The 14,392-nt window shown below is 45.2% G+C and overlaps 2 protein-coding genes across 8 annotated transcripts in view; one reads left to right on the top strand and one right to left on the bottom strand.

Annotated features, from left to right (window-relative positions):
- Window positions 1-14,392, bottom strand: part of DOCK1 (dedicator of cytokinesis 1) — a 509,676-nt gene that overhangs the window by 273,383 nt on the left and 221,901 nt on the right. The gene's annotated exons all lie outside the window — the stretch shown is intronic.
- Window positions 1-14,392, top strand: part of INSYN2A (inhibitory synaptic factor 2A) — a 57,086-nt gene that overhangs the window by 32,900 nt on the left and 9,794 nt on the right. For 2 of the 3 annotated variants that reach the window (XM_047703536.1, XM_047703537.1), the window contains one exon: window positions 6,044-6,115. The exons of the other annotated variant lie outside the window; for it this stretch is intronic. In XM_047703536.1, the coding sequence (XP_047559492.1) occupies window positions 6,044-6,115 (72 nt within the window). The remainder of the gene's footprint in view (window positions 1-6,043; window positions 6,116-14,392) is intronic. 3 annotated transcript variants of the gene reach the window in all.

Here is a 14,392-nt window from a genome sequence, read left to right as displayed (position 1 = left end):
GACTCCAGGGGACAGGTCCATAGCACGCTGCACGCCAATGCACTTGTAATGTTAGTTGAGAGAATGCTTTTCTGAAGTCAAAAACCATCTGTAGTCACCCAGGAATGAAAGAAGGAAATTTTCAACTGGGAAATTAAGATCTTATGGAGAAAACTGGGTTGTGGGATATGGCAGGAGGAACGGCATGGAGAGAGTCAATCCAAAATCCGGTGCTAGTAGTTATGGCTAAATACCATAGGATTAATTTCTACTTGCCAACCATTCTTCTCTGAGATGCTTAGGACTTTGTTGGACTTTGCTTCCGATAACAGGCACAGTGAGAGGTTTTGCTTTGTTTTGTTTTCCTGACCTTTTAACCAAACAATTAATTTGGGGGGCCGGGGGTATTGGGAGGGGGTCAGAGTTGTTTGTCCTGCCTCTCAGGCCTCATCTTCAAGGTCTCAGAGACACTGAGCAGCTTGGGTATGTGGCCAGGAAGAAAGCTTTCAGTGACCTTTCTGTGACATTTCTCAGCACCTTTCCTACCACCTGGGGCCTTGCTATCTTAGATCTCCCTGTGACGCATTCTCAAGAAAGCAGATGCTGTCTGGGAGCGACACCCTGCTCTTCAGCCACTGCCCCCCAGGGCAGAGCTCAGGCTGACACCAGCAGCCATCCTTCCTTCCACATCCCCACATCTTGTTATAAAGCTCTGCCATGTGCCTTAACTTCTTTGTTGCCATTGTTGTTAATTCTACTTTCCATTACCTCTTGTTGTTGCTCTGCAACAGGAATGACCAAAGACTTGTAAAGCCCAGATTCATCATCATTCTTCTCCTTTTTATATAAGCAAACAAAGTATACATTTGAAAAGGATAACTAAAATGGGAGCAGATTACTGCAGAAGCCTGGGGTAGCTGGAGAAACTGGTGAACTGCACCCAGAGTTAACCTTGAGAATTCTAGGCCACTCCAGAAAGGAGGCCCCAGTGTTGTGTTTGGATGGGGGTGCCCAACTAGAGTTCCACACTGTCTTCTAAAAAGGACGCTCATCTTGCTTTCTGTAGAGTAGAGCACGGTCTTATAAAGAAATCCACAAAACAGAGGTGGAAATGGCTCCACACCTGGACTCTACCAGAACCACGTAAAATTCACTTGTCCACATCCCTCTGCCTGGACAAATCCAGAGCAACACTTCCCTCCTCCACTGTTTTCACAACTTCCATGCTCTTTACACATCCCTATTCATCTCGTAACTCATGTCTAGTCTCCTTTAGCTTTCAGCGAAGCCCTCCATGATCATAAATGTCAAAAAGGGCATCAAGCAAGGGGAGGTTGCAGATTCTGGAGTCCGTTCCTCAGTTAGAACTGTGCTCTGGAGCAATGGCAGCAAGAGAATCAAGGGAACAGAAGAGGAAAAGGTCTGAAGAGAACACAATAGGTTGGTGCTGTTCTTGGTGCTGAATATTATGTCTTTCCAAGTCTCAGACATTGCTAGGACCAGAGAATACTGGCAAGGGCAACTAACTGCAGTGGACAATAGTGCGTGCTACAAAGATCAGTGTATTTAAAAAAAAAAAAAAAAGTCGTAGTTACAACGAGCATGCCTATTATAGGGTACAAAGGGGCTCCTACTGGGAAAGAAAGTGGGACCAGAGCTTTTCAAAATGTATACTTCTCACTTGCTTTATGTACTTGGTTGGAATTTTTTCATCAGATTTGTCTATTACTGAATTTCAATATGAGAACCCAAAGAGTGGACTGTATTAGCTGGTCACATTACTTTTAACCAAATACTCCGTGTACTGGGCAATCTGACAGGCAGAGAATTATAAACCCATATAAGGTATAACTCCTCAAAACAAAAAGAAAGAGAGCTTTACAAAGATAGCAAGTAACTTGCAAGACGGAAAACTTACAATTTTTGATCAAGACATTCTTCCTCTGCAGCTTTTACATCAATAATCTTAGATCTCTCTTCTCCAAACGTAGAGTCACCAAAGATCTCTAGCCCTGCTGTCACTGGAGAAGCATCTGGTCCAGCAGTTCAAAGAGTTTGGACTGCTCCTCTACATGGCAGTGGAAATCCGGAAAGATAATCATTCCAAGTATTGGTTTTATGACTTGCTTCCAAGTGAGAAGGAAAAATTAGGGAAATTTCATAACAGCACTTTGTGTTCCCTGTCCTATAGAAAGAATTTATCGGTTTCATCTATATTTAGAGAACACATTCATTCAGATGCTGTAACACAATTATTAATGTGACCATAAAATTATCAGTGAGGCCAAACCCTACAGCTTGAAAGCTCCAAGGACAATTAGATGGATTATCAAAGCAGTGAGCACAATGGATTACACAGCTTAAGCCCTCTACTGAAAACACCCTCATGCTTAATAAAAATTTTGAAAGCATACCTTGATTGACATTAGCTGCTGGAGGCAGCCCATGACTTAACCACATGATACAAGGGCAACACTTTCAATTTTATCCACAAATGAATTTGTCATTGACCTCTACTTCTATAAACTGCCTTTATGGACTCCAAACACTTGAATTCTTTAAACAAAAGAAAGGTCCTTAAAAAAGTCTCAGGAACATAAGGGGTTTTTTCTAAGAAAAGTTCAGGGCAATGAGATCCTGAAAATACCTCACAGACATGGTGGAAATAGGACCGACAGCCTGTTTCTCTTTTAAATTAGCTAACAACCAGTGAGCACAAATATGTCTCCATACAAAGCAGGCGTGATGACTCATTTGCTTCTTATCAATAGACATCAGCCAAACCATCCTGTATCTCAGGACTGAGTAAATTGGGTTGTATTGTAAATAAAAAGCAAGAGAAAGGAAATTGGATGAAAGTGATGTTGGAGGCACGGGTCAGAGAAAGTCAAAAAGTGTTTTCCAAGTCCCTGTTTCATCCAAGTATAAGAAAAAGTCTAGAGTGGCTTTCCATTAAATTTAAAATAATGTCCAAAGTGTTTCCCATTTTACATGATCTAATCTCATCTCCTCCCCAGCTCCTGTATGCAACGTCTGTTCTAGCAACACTGGCCTTTTTTTCTGTCCTGCAAACGTACCAATATCATTCCCACGGCAGGATGTTCATGGTGACGGTTCCCCTTGCTTGCATCACTCAACCCTGGGTCTTCACATGACTCCTTCTTTATTATCATCGAGGTCCCACTTCAGAATCCATGTCCTCAGTGTGCTAGCGAGCTAAAGCCACCTCTTCACAGCCATTAATACATGTTATCAAAACTCATGCATCCGTACATCCATCCACGTGTTCACCTACTGCCTGCCTGCCTCGGCCACTCTACTGCAAGCTTTGTGAGGACAAGGACTTTGTCTTTTTCAAAAATGTCTCCTTGGTAGCCCACTAATCTAACACCTAATAAGCACTTAATAACTATTTGCTTACCGACTGTAACAGTGTTTTTAAAAAATGTGTGTGCTTTTAAGAAGGGGATAAGAGTAGAGTCTTTTCAGAAAATGCTTTAAGAAAGCTATTTCTAACCGAAAAATGCCAAGGTCCTGGAAGAGAGTCCTCAAGTGCATTTCTGGTACCTGAAGCCCTTGTCCTGTCATTGCTGGATTCATTGACTATCCCAAGCTGCCAATTACTCGTAGTGCAGAATACCATTCCCAAGGTAGAAGGAAGGCATCATGGAGAATCAATCAGCAGCCTGGGGTCTAAGAATAATGAGATCCTGGACGTGAAATGTTACTCTATTTTCCTTTTTAAAATGAGGATACCATAATTAATTTGAGGGCCCAAGGCTCTAATGTGAGACACTTGGGAACTGTACAATATTGGGCAATTAAGGGGTGCTGGTGTTGATGAGGCTTGATCAAAATTTTCCTGGGGTCTAAGACAGGAAGGTTCTACAAGCTTGGAATTCATATTTTCCTCAGAACCCAGAAGACTGCCCCTCAGATGAGGGCTAGGAAACGTCCCTGATGCTTGCCTGCTTTCTTTTAAAAGCCTCACCTCTGCAATGTGCCTAGCTCCTCTAAACAGCCACCCTGGCTGGTGGTTAGCATATGCTCGTGCAACAAAAAGCAGAACAGTACCTCAACTGCACCCCCAATCTAAGAGTGTGACAACACGTTCCACATCACCTGTGTCACTGCTGGGACATGGGCTCAAGTGTTGCACAATATTGTACGGAATGACCTCGGTGAGACATGACCTTAGGGCAAACTCTAGCAGAATATGGTGACGGAGAAAAGTCCCTTTATATACACATCAGGCATGGAAGAATGGAGAAGGTTGACATCATGACACGGGGGAACCCCAGAATGGGTCTGACTGATCTGGAGCCAGGTGGGAAGGTTCATGAGGAATGTACGGGTGGGCTCTGTCAAAAGGAAAAGCCTAAGTAAGAAAGTGGCCATGTCCGGGGAGAAGGAAGGAGAGCTTGTGATGCACACGGGCTCTTGACTGCTCCTCTCTACAGACTAAGCCAAGGGGAGAGTAAAACACCAAACACACACAGCCAAGGAGCCCTACACAGAAAGTGAGGCTGGATAAAGGTCAGCACCCACACAGCCACACCACCATTCCAGGCCTTGCCCAAATGCACTGCGGTCACAGGCAATGGTCGGCAGCACTTTGGGGCAGAATACAGCCACTTGATTAATAAGTAAAATACACAGAATTCAAAGGGCAAGTCCCCAGTTTACCAAAGCTCACTGAGACAACATGACATTGAGTGGGAAATCTTTTTGTCAAATGTTTATGTAACACAAAATACAGTAAGGAAAACAAAAGTTATTTTCAATTCAAAATCCACGATGCACACAAGAGCAGTTTACATAGCAAAAGTGATAAAAATATTGACTATCGATGTTGACGGAAAACCTTCTGTGCATACTCTTACCACGTTGAGTGATTCTATAAACGTAAATTTACCCCTTAAGTATACATAAGCCAATTTAGACGGAAGCTTTTCTTCTGTCACAAATTTAATGGGCTGTGGTTATCATGTTTGCTCCCTGGGTACCAAGGAATATTCGGAAAAACTACACCTGCTGTTAAAAATATCAGAGAGAAAGGTCGGCTGAAGTCATTACAAGAAATGGCAGGAAAGCACCCCTAAGGCTAATTTCTTGAGGTCACCGGCCAAGAAATAGTCAAGGCCTGGCCAAGAAAATCCTGCTTATCAACCTTTGAGTCAACCTTCCACATAGGCTCAAAAAATACTCGACAATTTTTATTTTTTTAAAGAGGAATAGAGTTAACAATCTTGCCACACCCCCTCCCCCCCCCCAAAAAAAAAACCACAAAATTGTGTGGCCTCATTGGGCAGACAGATCTCACAGATGATACAGGGCAGACAAGGGCATGTGGAAGGTAAGACAGCAGAACTGGATACTCTACCACAAGACTGAGTAAACTGCTGTCTCTCTGAAGCCAGAGAATAAATATGCTGGAATCTGGAATTCAAGAAGCATAATGGAAGATGCCACATAGATACGTAGGAAAAAATGTTCACAGTTTGTTTACTACTCTCAAATCCTTATGGACGTCGTAATTTAAGCTCTCATTAATTTACACAGTTTTCCAAATATTGTTATTCTTGCTTCTTCTTTCTGTTCCCAACCTTTAAAATGGAAACTCCATTCTTAGCTTGCTTGGCAAATCAGACCGAGGACTGCAGACTTGTACTCCAGCAGGCCAAGAGGCTGTGGGGCAAAAGTGAAGCCACGCAGTCCACAGTCGGGCACTGGTTTTCCCCTCCATGTTTCTTTCAAATACCGTAAACATAAAGCTGCATTGAAACACCCCCAATGTCGCTTTTAGCAAATCAGATTATCTCCTTCATCCAGTAGCTTATGTTCACACTCTGGATTTATTTTAGCTATCATCTTAGCTGTAGACGTTGCAGGTGGTTTTGTATGATAAATGCAGACAGGAGCCAAATGGGAAACACACAGGAATCAGTTTCCATTACTATGACAAAGCATGGCACTGGGAAGGCTCTGATGTGAGGTGTCTGCTCTGTAACAGCCAGCGACCACCAGCCACCACGTGTAATGCTCTCCTGTTCTTATCTTGTAGGCTTTCATATCGGACGGGGCAAGACACAGCTAATTGTGACACATGCAGGAACAGTGCATGTATTATCTATAGGTATGTTACCTCCTCCTCCCACTTTTCTATTATGAGTGACAAATGATGTTTTTACACCACGATTCAAGAATCATCGGGGGCCATGCTGGGATGATTATATCAGACACAAAGTAAAGGGCCTTGCTTGACATAATTCTCAGCTCCTTCTAAATACTCAACCCCAGGTGTACAATCCCAGGATGAGGGAGAGCTTGAACTCACTTATCCTGCAAATGCATCTTGGTGGTTTCAAAACTGGTGTAAGTTTGATGGCTTGCTCCCTCAGAATCGCCCGCCGTGAGCACTCTACTGTGCGTTCGCACAAGACCAGAAAGTGGACCCCTGCAGATGGTATAAATCAAAAATTGCAAACCACACTGGATGTGCCAGGCATACGGTGGAAGAACCCAGGCTGCTTGCACCAATATGCAATTTATTTCCTTAGGAACTCACAAAGATCGTGGCTCTGGCATCCCTTGGGACATAATCCCTTCTAGAAATCCGTACCGCTGTTCATCATGTTTTTTAATTTAAAGTTTATTTAGGCTATTCACAGCAACAAGAATAGAGCAGAAACTTTCAACGGGGAAAAACTATGTTGGGCTTCTCAGGGAAATTTAGAATTTTCAGATGTTGTCACAACCTTCCGGGAGGTTATTATCTGTTTTCTTTTCGGAAATCTAATTTTTGCAAACAAGATGCGAGAGTAGTAAGAGATGCTATGATTTAGTTCAGTGTTGAAACTAAAGCCTGCAGGACAATTTTAGTGGACTACCAAATTATCCAAAACAATTCTCACTGCGCAGTTATGTATCTAGATATGTGTATAAGAACTCCGTCTCCTCCTCCACTCCGCAACCCCTTCCAAATACACTTCTACAAAGTTCTTCAAAATCACCATCCTTTCATCAAAAGGTAGAGACAGGGAGATCATGTAAATGTCTTCCATGTAGCAAAAAGCTTGAATCCCACACCTTCCTGGGCCCATCACACATCTCCACAGCCAAGGCAGAACATCCCACATGGGACTCAGACTCTTAAAAGCAGAGTTGAGGGACGCCTGGGTGGCTCAGTTGGTTAAGCAGCTGCCTTCGGCTCAGGGTCATGATCCCAGCGTCCTGGGATCGAGTCCCAGCATCGGGCTCCTTGCTCGTCAGGGAACCTACTTCTCCCTCTGCTCTGCCTGCCATTCTGTCTGCCTGTGGCTCGCTCTCTCTCCCTCGCTCTCTCTGACAAATAAATAAATAAAATCTTAAAAAAAAAAAAAAAGGCAGAGTTGAGTCACATGGTAACCTTCTCTGGGGCCAGGCAGGAGAACCCCAATGGCAGTCACGAGCACTGGGTGTCAGCCTAGCACATTCTTACTCCAGATGTTCACAAAGGGCAATTGGCCCTGAAAGGGGACATCTGGCAAGGTCTGAAGGGAGACGTTTTCAGCTGTCACAATGAGAGAGGTGCCAGGGCATTGAGTAGGATACAGCCCTGGGATGCCCCTAACATCCTATAAAGCAGAGCAGAGTCCCGCAACAAGAATTCATTGACTTCATCGAGGTTGACAAAGCCGGCCCTGCTAGAACCATCCCTAGGTTAAGGTCTCTGAAAGCATGCTAAGCTGCCTGATTGTCCTCCCACTTTTAACAAAGAAGAGGTGGAAAGCAAGCCCCCCCCCCCCGGCAAATTTTGTTCGTCAGGAACTCCCACAAATTGCAAATTACCTCCTCAGAGACCATGCCTTCGCAGGGAGGTTTGGTTAGAGGGAATATTTTCACTACATTCACATTGTGGAAGAGAATTTAGAATCAACAGTGAAGGGATGTAACTCGGCCATTTTCCCTTCGCTAATATTAGTCATTAGGAAAAGAAGCGAGGAATGTCGAGCGCCCGGCATCGACCCTCACTGTTTGGCCTTTGTTACGTTGGGAGTTGGGGCTCACCCAGTCTCTGAATGCAACAGAGCAGGAGTGAGCAAGATTTCCAGAGAAGGTTCAGCGTGAGCCTGATGAGCGCAAACCCATTTAACATTTTGTGGGTGATTGAAAAAAGAATTATTAGGGCACTCTCCAGTGTAACTGAAGTAATTTAAGTAAATTAGCTCTAAATCCAGAAGTAACTTACATTAAAAGTGATATTAAAAGTGATTTAACAAGCCCGTGAAGGACAGAAATTTGTCTTTTTCAGGATTAGCTTGGAGTGGTTGCTATTTAGAATTGGCTCAACCAGCATTCTGCACAAATCCCCATACACCAGCTACTGGCCCACTTTCTGAAAGAACCGGGAGTGTCTCAGCATCACAGGAAATTGCCAAAACTAACCAAGACTCACCAGTGAGAGGGACTGAGCAACTGGGATCACTATGGTTACCTCCTACAAAATGGGGGAAATATCCTTCCACTCACAGAGACCTTTATCATCAGGGATGTGATCCCAGGGATGGCTATGGGCTGGGGTGCTTCCTCGGGGTGCAATGACAGGACCCTCCAGAGCCAGGTACACCCCCTCCCCCAGCCCTTCCTCTAAAAAGAGCCAAGCATCCCAGGAGAGGTGGTGCTAACCAAACCTCCCTCGCTTTTGGGGGAAAGTATCTTAAAATCTCTCCCTTCAGAGTGAGAGCAACACCAATTCCCCAGCCCCTGAACTTGTGCTGCAAACAGACATTATTCTAGGAGGTCTCAGGAGCAACAGTTCAGCTGGACCCCCACAGTGTCCGGACCACCAGCTGCTAGTAAGGAGCTCAGTGTCCCTACCTAGGTGAACACACACAGCTCACCAGGATCCCTTCCCAATCTTCCTATCATTTTACATTAGAAATCATGACAATTTAACTGTTGCTAACCTGCACAAGGTTACAGGTCAACAAAAGAAAAATGTGACACTGTGTGCCCTGGTTACTGAGGCTGGATGAGAGTTCTCCAAGCTCCAGCTGCGTGGATGCTAAGACAAGTAAAGCTCACTGCTAGTCAGCTAACCAAAACCCAGTCAAAAGGGAACTCATGCACTTAACCTGTTAACGGAATCTGAATTGTATAAATTGAGATCTTCTGCGTGGCTGATTTAAAGGTATGCTAGGCTTTTGAGGGGGGCAGCCCAGATACCTTCTGTGAATGTGGGCCCCGTGCTCAAGCTCCTAGTGATTACCCATGAGCCACCATGTGAGGGATCTGAGTTCACAGCACTTCTAGATCCTGATCTGCCCCTACCTTTTCCACACTTGCTATCTGATCACACCCTACTCTGTCCAAAGCAGGTAACTCACAGAAGGAATTCTCTCTTGCCCAAGTGCTATTACACTGGCTTATGCAACATTCGAATCAATCACATCATTCGGATGCGGGGTACAAATGGCATGAATAGATGGCAACACAACATCCTCTCGGTGAGCATACAGCTGCAGAGGATGGCCAGAGGGCTGTGGGTCATTCACCAGGAGCCACAGCTTGTGTGGGCATCAGTAATGTCCCAGGGGGATGCACATGGTGACTAACCCCGGACAGCCGTTAAGGGGGCTCCCATCATACTGTCTGAATACCAAAGACTAATAGAACAGGACAAAAGGTTACTGGTCTGGTTCCTGGGAGACTCGCATCTCTCTGGCTCTGCCACGATGGCTGGCCATTGTGGACACACCTAACTTCCTCATGGTAGGATTCCCTTTCGTCAAAGAGAAAGGACAGCAAGGGGGAATTCGACCAGGTGACTTCTCGGTTTCGGGTCAGCCCTAGGATTTAATCCTCAAAGGCCAAATGCTTCATGAAGAATAGAGGTTTCTTTGGTAGAAAAGCACTCAGAACTCAGTCCTTTTGCAGGACAAATCACCTGTTTAGGTGCCTGCAGCAAGGCACGTGGACAGCCCCGGCATCTCAGAAGTAAGCCAAAGAAAACGTCCAGATTTCAGAGGCTTTATGACTTAGGTCCGTGTCTTCTCACCAAGGAAATGTGCAAGCAAGTCCTCCTTCAATTCCCGCATACAACTCTACAGAGGGAGGGTCCTATCACCAAGGGTGAGTTAGCTCAAGATCATGGTCCTTGCAGCTGGCTCCACACTTGGCTCTGGCACCCAAGCTCTCAGACACCACAGCCCGCATCCTAGACTTGGGACTATCCCTAGGAGTCTCTGTACCGCCAACTCAGCCACTGTTCTTGGTCTTTCCCGTGGGATGCCCTCAAGTACCTCGGGACTGAACAGGTTAAAGGAGTTCCAAAATAAGAAATTTTAAATCCCAAAACACTGTGCGTATCCCAGAAACTGGGAGCACACAAGGAGGCATCAGAGCTGCCATACCAACATGCTGCAATTCGTCATACTTGTTCGCTGGCAGGCAGAGAGCCCTGGAGGTCAATGAATTTGACCTTGCCTGTCTTGCACGTATGCAGTGATTTTCACTCGAAACCCAATTACCCTCTCTGAGCAGCGTAAGAATCCACCGTGTTTCCAGTAATGCTTGGCCCAGGGAGATGTAAAGGGTGCCATGTTCAAGGCCTGGTTGCCTGTGGTTTTACCAACACAGTCCTGTAATAAATGTGTACCTTGGCCAGGGGCGGTGGTACCTATTTCTCAGTAAAAAATAAGTCTGTCGTGGAAATATACAGCACTTGGAAGAAACATTAAAAGGACAAAAGGTCTTGAAGCAATTTCAGGGAACAAGGCTTCCAGCACCAGAAGCCAGAGGTTGGCAACATCCACCTACCCAAGCCAGGCACCCCAGAGGTTCGGCCACACTCCCACTCTCGCTCTTTGGCAGGGTGTCTCCGTGAGGCAGCAAGGAGGGATCAGAGAGGGCCCTTCCAGCTCTCAAAGCTCATTGACTCGGTGATTTACAAGTGATTTAGTGCAGGAGTGAGTCTGAGCTTCCACAGAAAGTAGACACGGTGGGAAAAGCGAGGACAGGCACAAGGCATTCCTCAGCCAAGGACCATCATTCCTGCATCGGCAAATCGATTTATACAACCGTTCCTGGGCAGCAAACTGATTGCCTGCTCCCTCGTCCACTGAAACTTCAAACCTCAAAAGTAGTATTCCCATAACCGGGAACTTGGAGGTGCTTGACGGGATTCCATTTTTTCCCCAAGACGACATCCCTTGGATTGTGATGTGGACCAATTGTGAAATTCTAATGAAGACCATCTCAACATAAAAAAAGATGAAGAGAGATCCAAGTTTCAGTTTTCTGTAGTAAAACTTTCCTGGCTAATCATCCGTATTTCCTGTCACAATACTCTGTATTATTTCAGACAGTGTTTTATGGATAAATTACTAATGGAATGTTTGCTCATAAGCAGCTAAGATCCTTTGCGCCCAGCCCCTCTGGGTTAATTCTCTTGTCAGACGAATCTGATGAGTCATGGTTCTGATGACTCACCTTTGTTCAGATTGTGTTCAGAAAGGAACAATGAAATATACCATTTCCCTCCTTTACGGAAGTGGTTAATTTGTAAAATAATACCACCACAAAATGGCCTGAATTCAGATTCGTGCATTTTTATGAAAATAGCATGTGCCAACCTTGGTTCAAAGGCTTGTGGGAATGAAGCAAGGTCTGAAGGCAATAATGATGCCAATTCAGATTCACTAAATAGAATCTTCACCAGAATTTTAAATTCTCCTGTAAGTGTTCGAATGCCCACCATGAGAAGACCTGAGGCTGCTGTACCCCTAGGACAATACTGTCCACACCTGCTCCTTTTCAATACATCAAGGCCACCACAACACCTGCCTCCGGGACACTAATAACATGGTGGACCAGTAATGGGGCATTTTCTGAATGGGTAGAAATGCGGAGGGCCTGCTTTGTTTTCAAAACCACTGAGGGGGGGACCCTGCAGAAGACCATGTTGTCTGTGTCCTACTTTTGTCATTTTATGGGATCCACTGATGGTCGAGCACGGGCAGGATTTCAAACACCCACTCTTGACGAAATACCCGAGCCCTTTCCATGTGGTGCTTATACACATTTCTGCAGCACGCACTTTCAGCGGGACTCCTAGGAAATGACAGGCTTTGCCCCAGTCACTGGGAGATGGGCAGGAGTCTATAATGGGGGTGAAGAGAACCCTGCGTACACCCCCTACACGAAGACTGTACAACAACAGAACTCTGACGCAAGGTGTGCCACAGACACAAGGACAAAAGACAGAGAAGAAGCTGAAGGAAGCAGGGATGCTTGACCTGTGAGGGGCCGACTCCCAGGAGGCAGGACCGTCTTGGAAGGACAGCATGCTGGGAGGGTTCAGATGTGTGCTCTAGAGCCCAGTCCCCACACTAGACAGTCAGAAACCAGACAGGAACTAGGCAGAGAAACAGCCAGGGCTTGCCCAAGAGTACACTCATCTTTATAGCAGCTGGGAACTTTCTAGTACTTGCGATCTCTGAGTGCTCCTCCAGTAGGAAGTTCCTTAATTCCGCACCTTCGTTTCTAAAATGACTGGAGGATTTCAGGGAAGATGAGTCAATGAACCTTATATGAGATGGAAGGAGGAAGTCCCAGAGTAAACGGGTGGCATCTTCTCAAACCAGCCTTGGTAATTCATAGCATCACCAAGAAAAGCACAAAATATAAGGATGCAAAGATGCCAGATAAAATCATGCATGGAAACTGTAGCTAGCAATTCCAGGGTACAGCGCTAGCCACAGAGAGCTGTTGCGGGTGACGCGGAATCAGCACAGCCACCAGGACCGAAAGCCTCCTGACTAATGAAGTCTTATTGTTAAGAAAGGTAATTGCATTTGTATGCAGAAATGGTGCCAAGTCTAGCCTGTCCAGAGCCCACTTGGAGCGGGATCTCTGCAGCCTTTGTCATTTAGTGATTATCTCTTAGTGGAAGTGCTCTTTCCAGTCCTACTCTAATTACCGCCACTTGTGCATATTAAGTTCTTTAACAACATGAACTGATGTGGAGGAAATTAGCCTTTTGTCTAATATTTAGTGCTCCGTTCTTAGTATTTACCATGAACGATGGGCTGCGAGGAAGATGACAGCAAGGAGTCGAGGGACGACACCTTACGTGGTGGTTCTGGCATAAGGAAGCATTGTTTTAATAAAGTAAATTAAAAGCCAGAACAAAAGATTAACCAGACCTCACAATTCTCCTTGAAAATTCCCAAAGCCAACAACCGAAGTTTTTCTGATTCCATTAGAACTTTATAAACATATTATTTCTTTTTCCCTAATATATAAGGATTTAGGCTTTTGTAACAGTAACACCTCAGTTCTAACATAGAACTCTAGGTGCTGGAAAACTGAAACTGATTTCTCATCTCAACATATTGTTTGTAAAGCAATTAGTTAAAATACATTTAGCAGAGAAAGGTTTATTACACTGATGACCCTCCTCTTCACAACCCTCGCTTTTGGTTATGCCCAGAGTAGTATTTAAGGACGCATTCATCGATGTCCAAAACCATTGAGAGGAGGCTGCACTGTCACTATCATGAGAAAATGAATGTGATTTGTTATTATATGAACACAGATTTTGGTTTTTTAGGGGCTAGATGCAGGATTTGGTCCCTACCACAATGTCCTGAGTTAGAGCATTTGAAATTCCACAGGAAACGTGGAGACTAGAGAAGATGATGGTTGCTAGGGCCACCCGAAGGACTCTCCTGTCCACCATTTTGGAAAAAGTTCCTCTTTTTTTTTTTTTAAGATTTCATTTATTTGAGAGAGAGAGAGTGCGCAGAAGCACACAAGCGGGGGGTGGGGGGGCAGAGGCCTGAGGGAGAAGCAAACTCCCCACAGAGCAGGGAGCCCAATGTGGGACTCGATCCTAGGACCCTGCGATCATGACTTGAGCTGAAGGCAGACTCTTAATTGACTGAACCACCCAGACAACTTGAACAAACTCCTCTTTTACACTAGCATCCCTGGGGATAGAGCGGGGAGCTTGGGGTTGGATAGTCACTGGTGACACCAGAAGACACGTACAAGAAGTTAATGGTTTTCTGGTCTGTATGATGAGACTCTCACTGCTTTCCATCAGTGCAGATGGCATTCCTCAGCTCAGATTGGAATAGAAGGAGAGCTCCTTGGAGCATCTAGAACTTGAGACCTGGGTTGGTGGCTCAGGGGATCAGCTGCTTTGCATACCACCCCTAGCACTGTGACCCCAGGAAGTCATTGCCTCACTAGGCAGACAAGTGCCCATCCTCAAAAGGGTAAGAACGAACGAAGTGATGGCCAAGGTGTTGGCCAACTCTCAGTAACCTTACATGTTCTACCCCGGTACCTGGCAGGCTCACTACAACCAATTTTGGAGAGTTGTGTGTTTTCTCCCTTTAACTGTTGTTACAGTGTACTTCCTACC

This window comes from Lutra lutra, chromosome 14 (assembly GCF_902655055.1).
Source record: "Lutra lutra chromosome 14, mLutLut1.2, whole genome shotgun sequence".
In the NCBI taxonomy this organism is placed as follows: Eukaryota; Metazoa; Chordata; class Mammalia; order Carnivora; family Mustelidae; genus Lutra; species Lutra lutra.
This window is presented reverse-complemented; position numbering and strand designations above follow the sequence as displayed.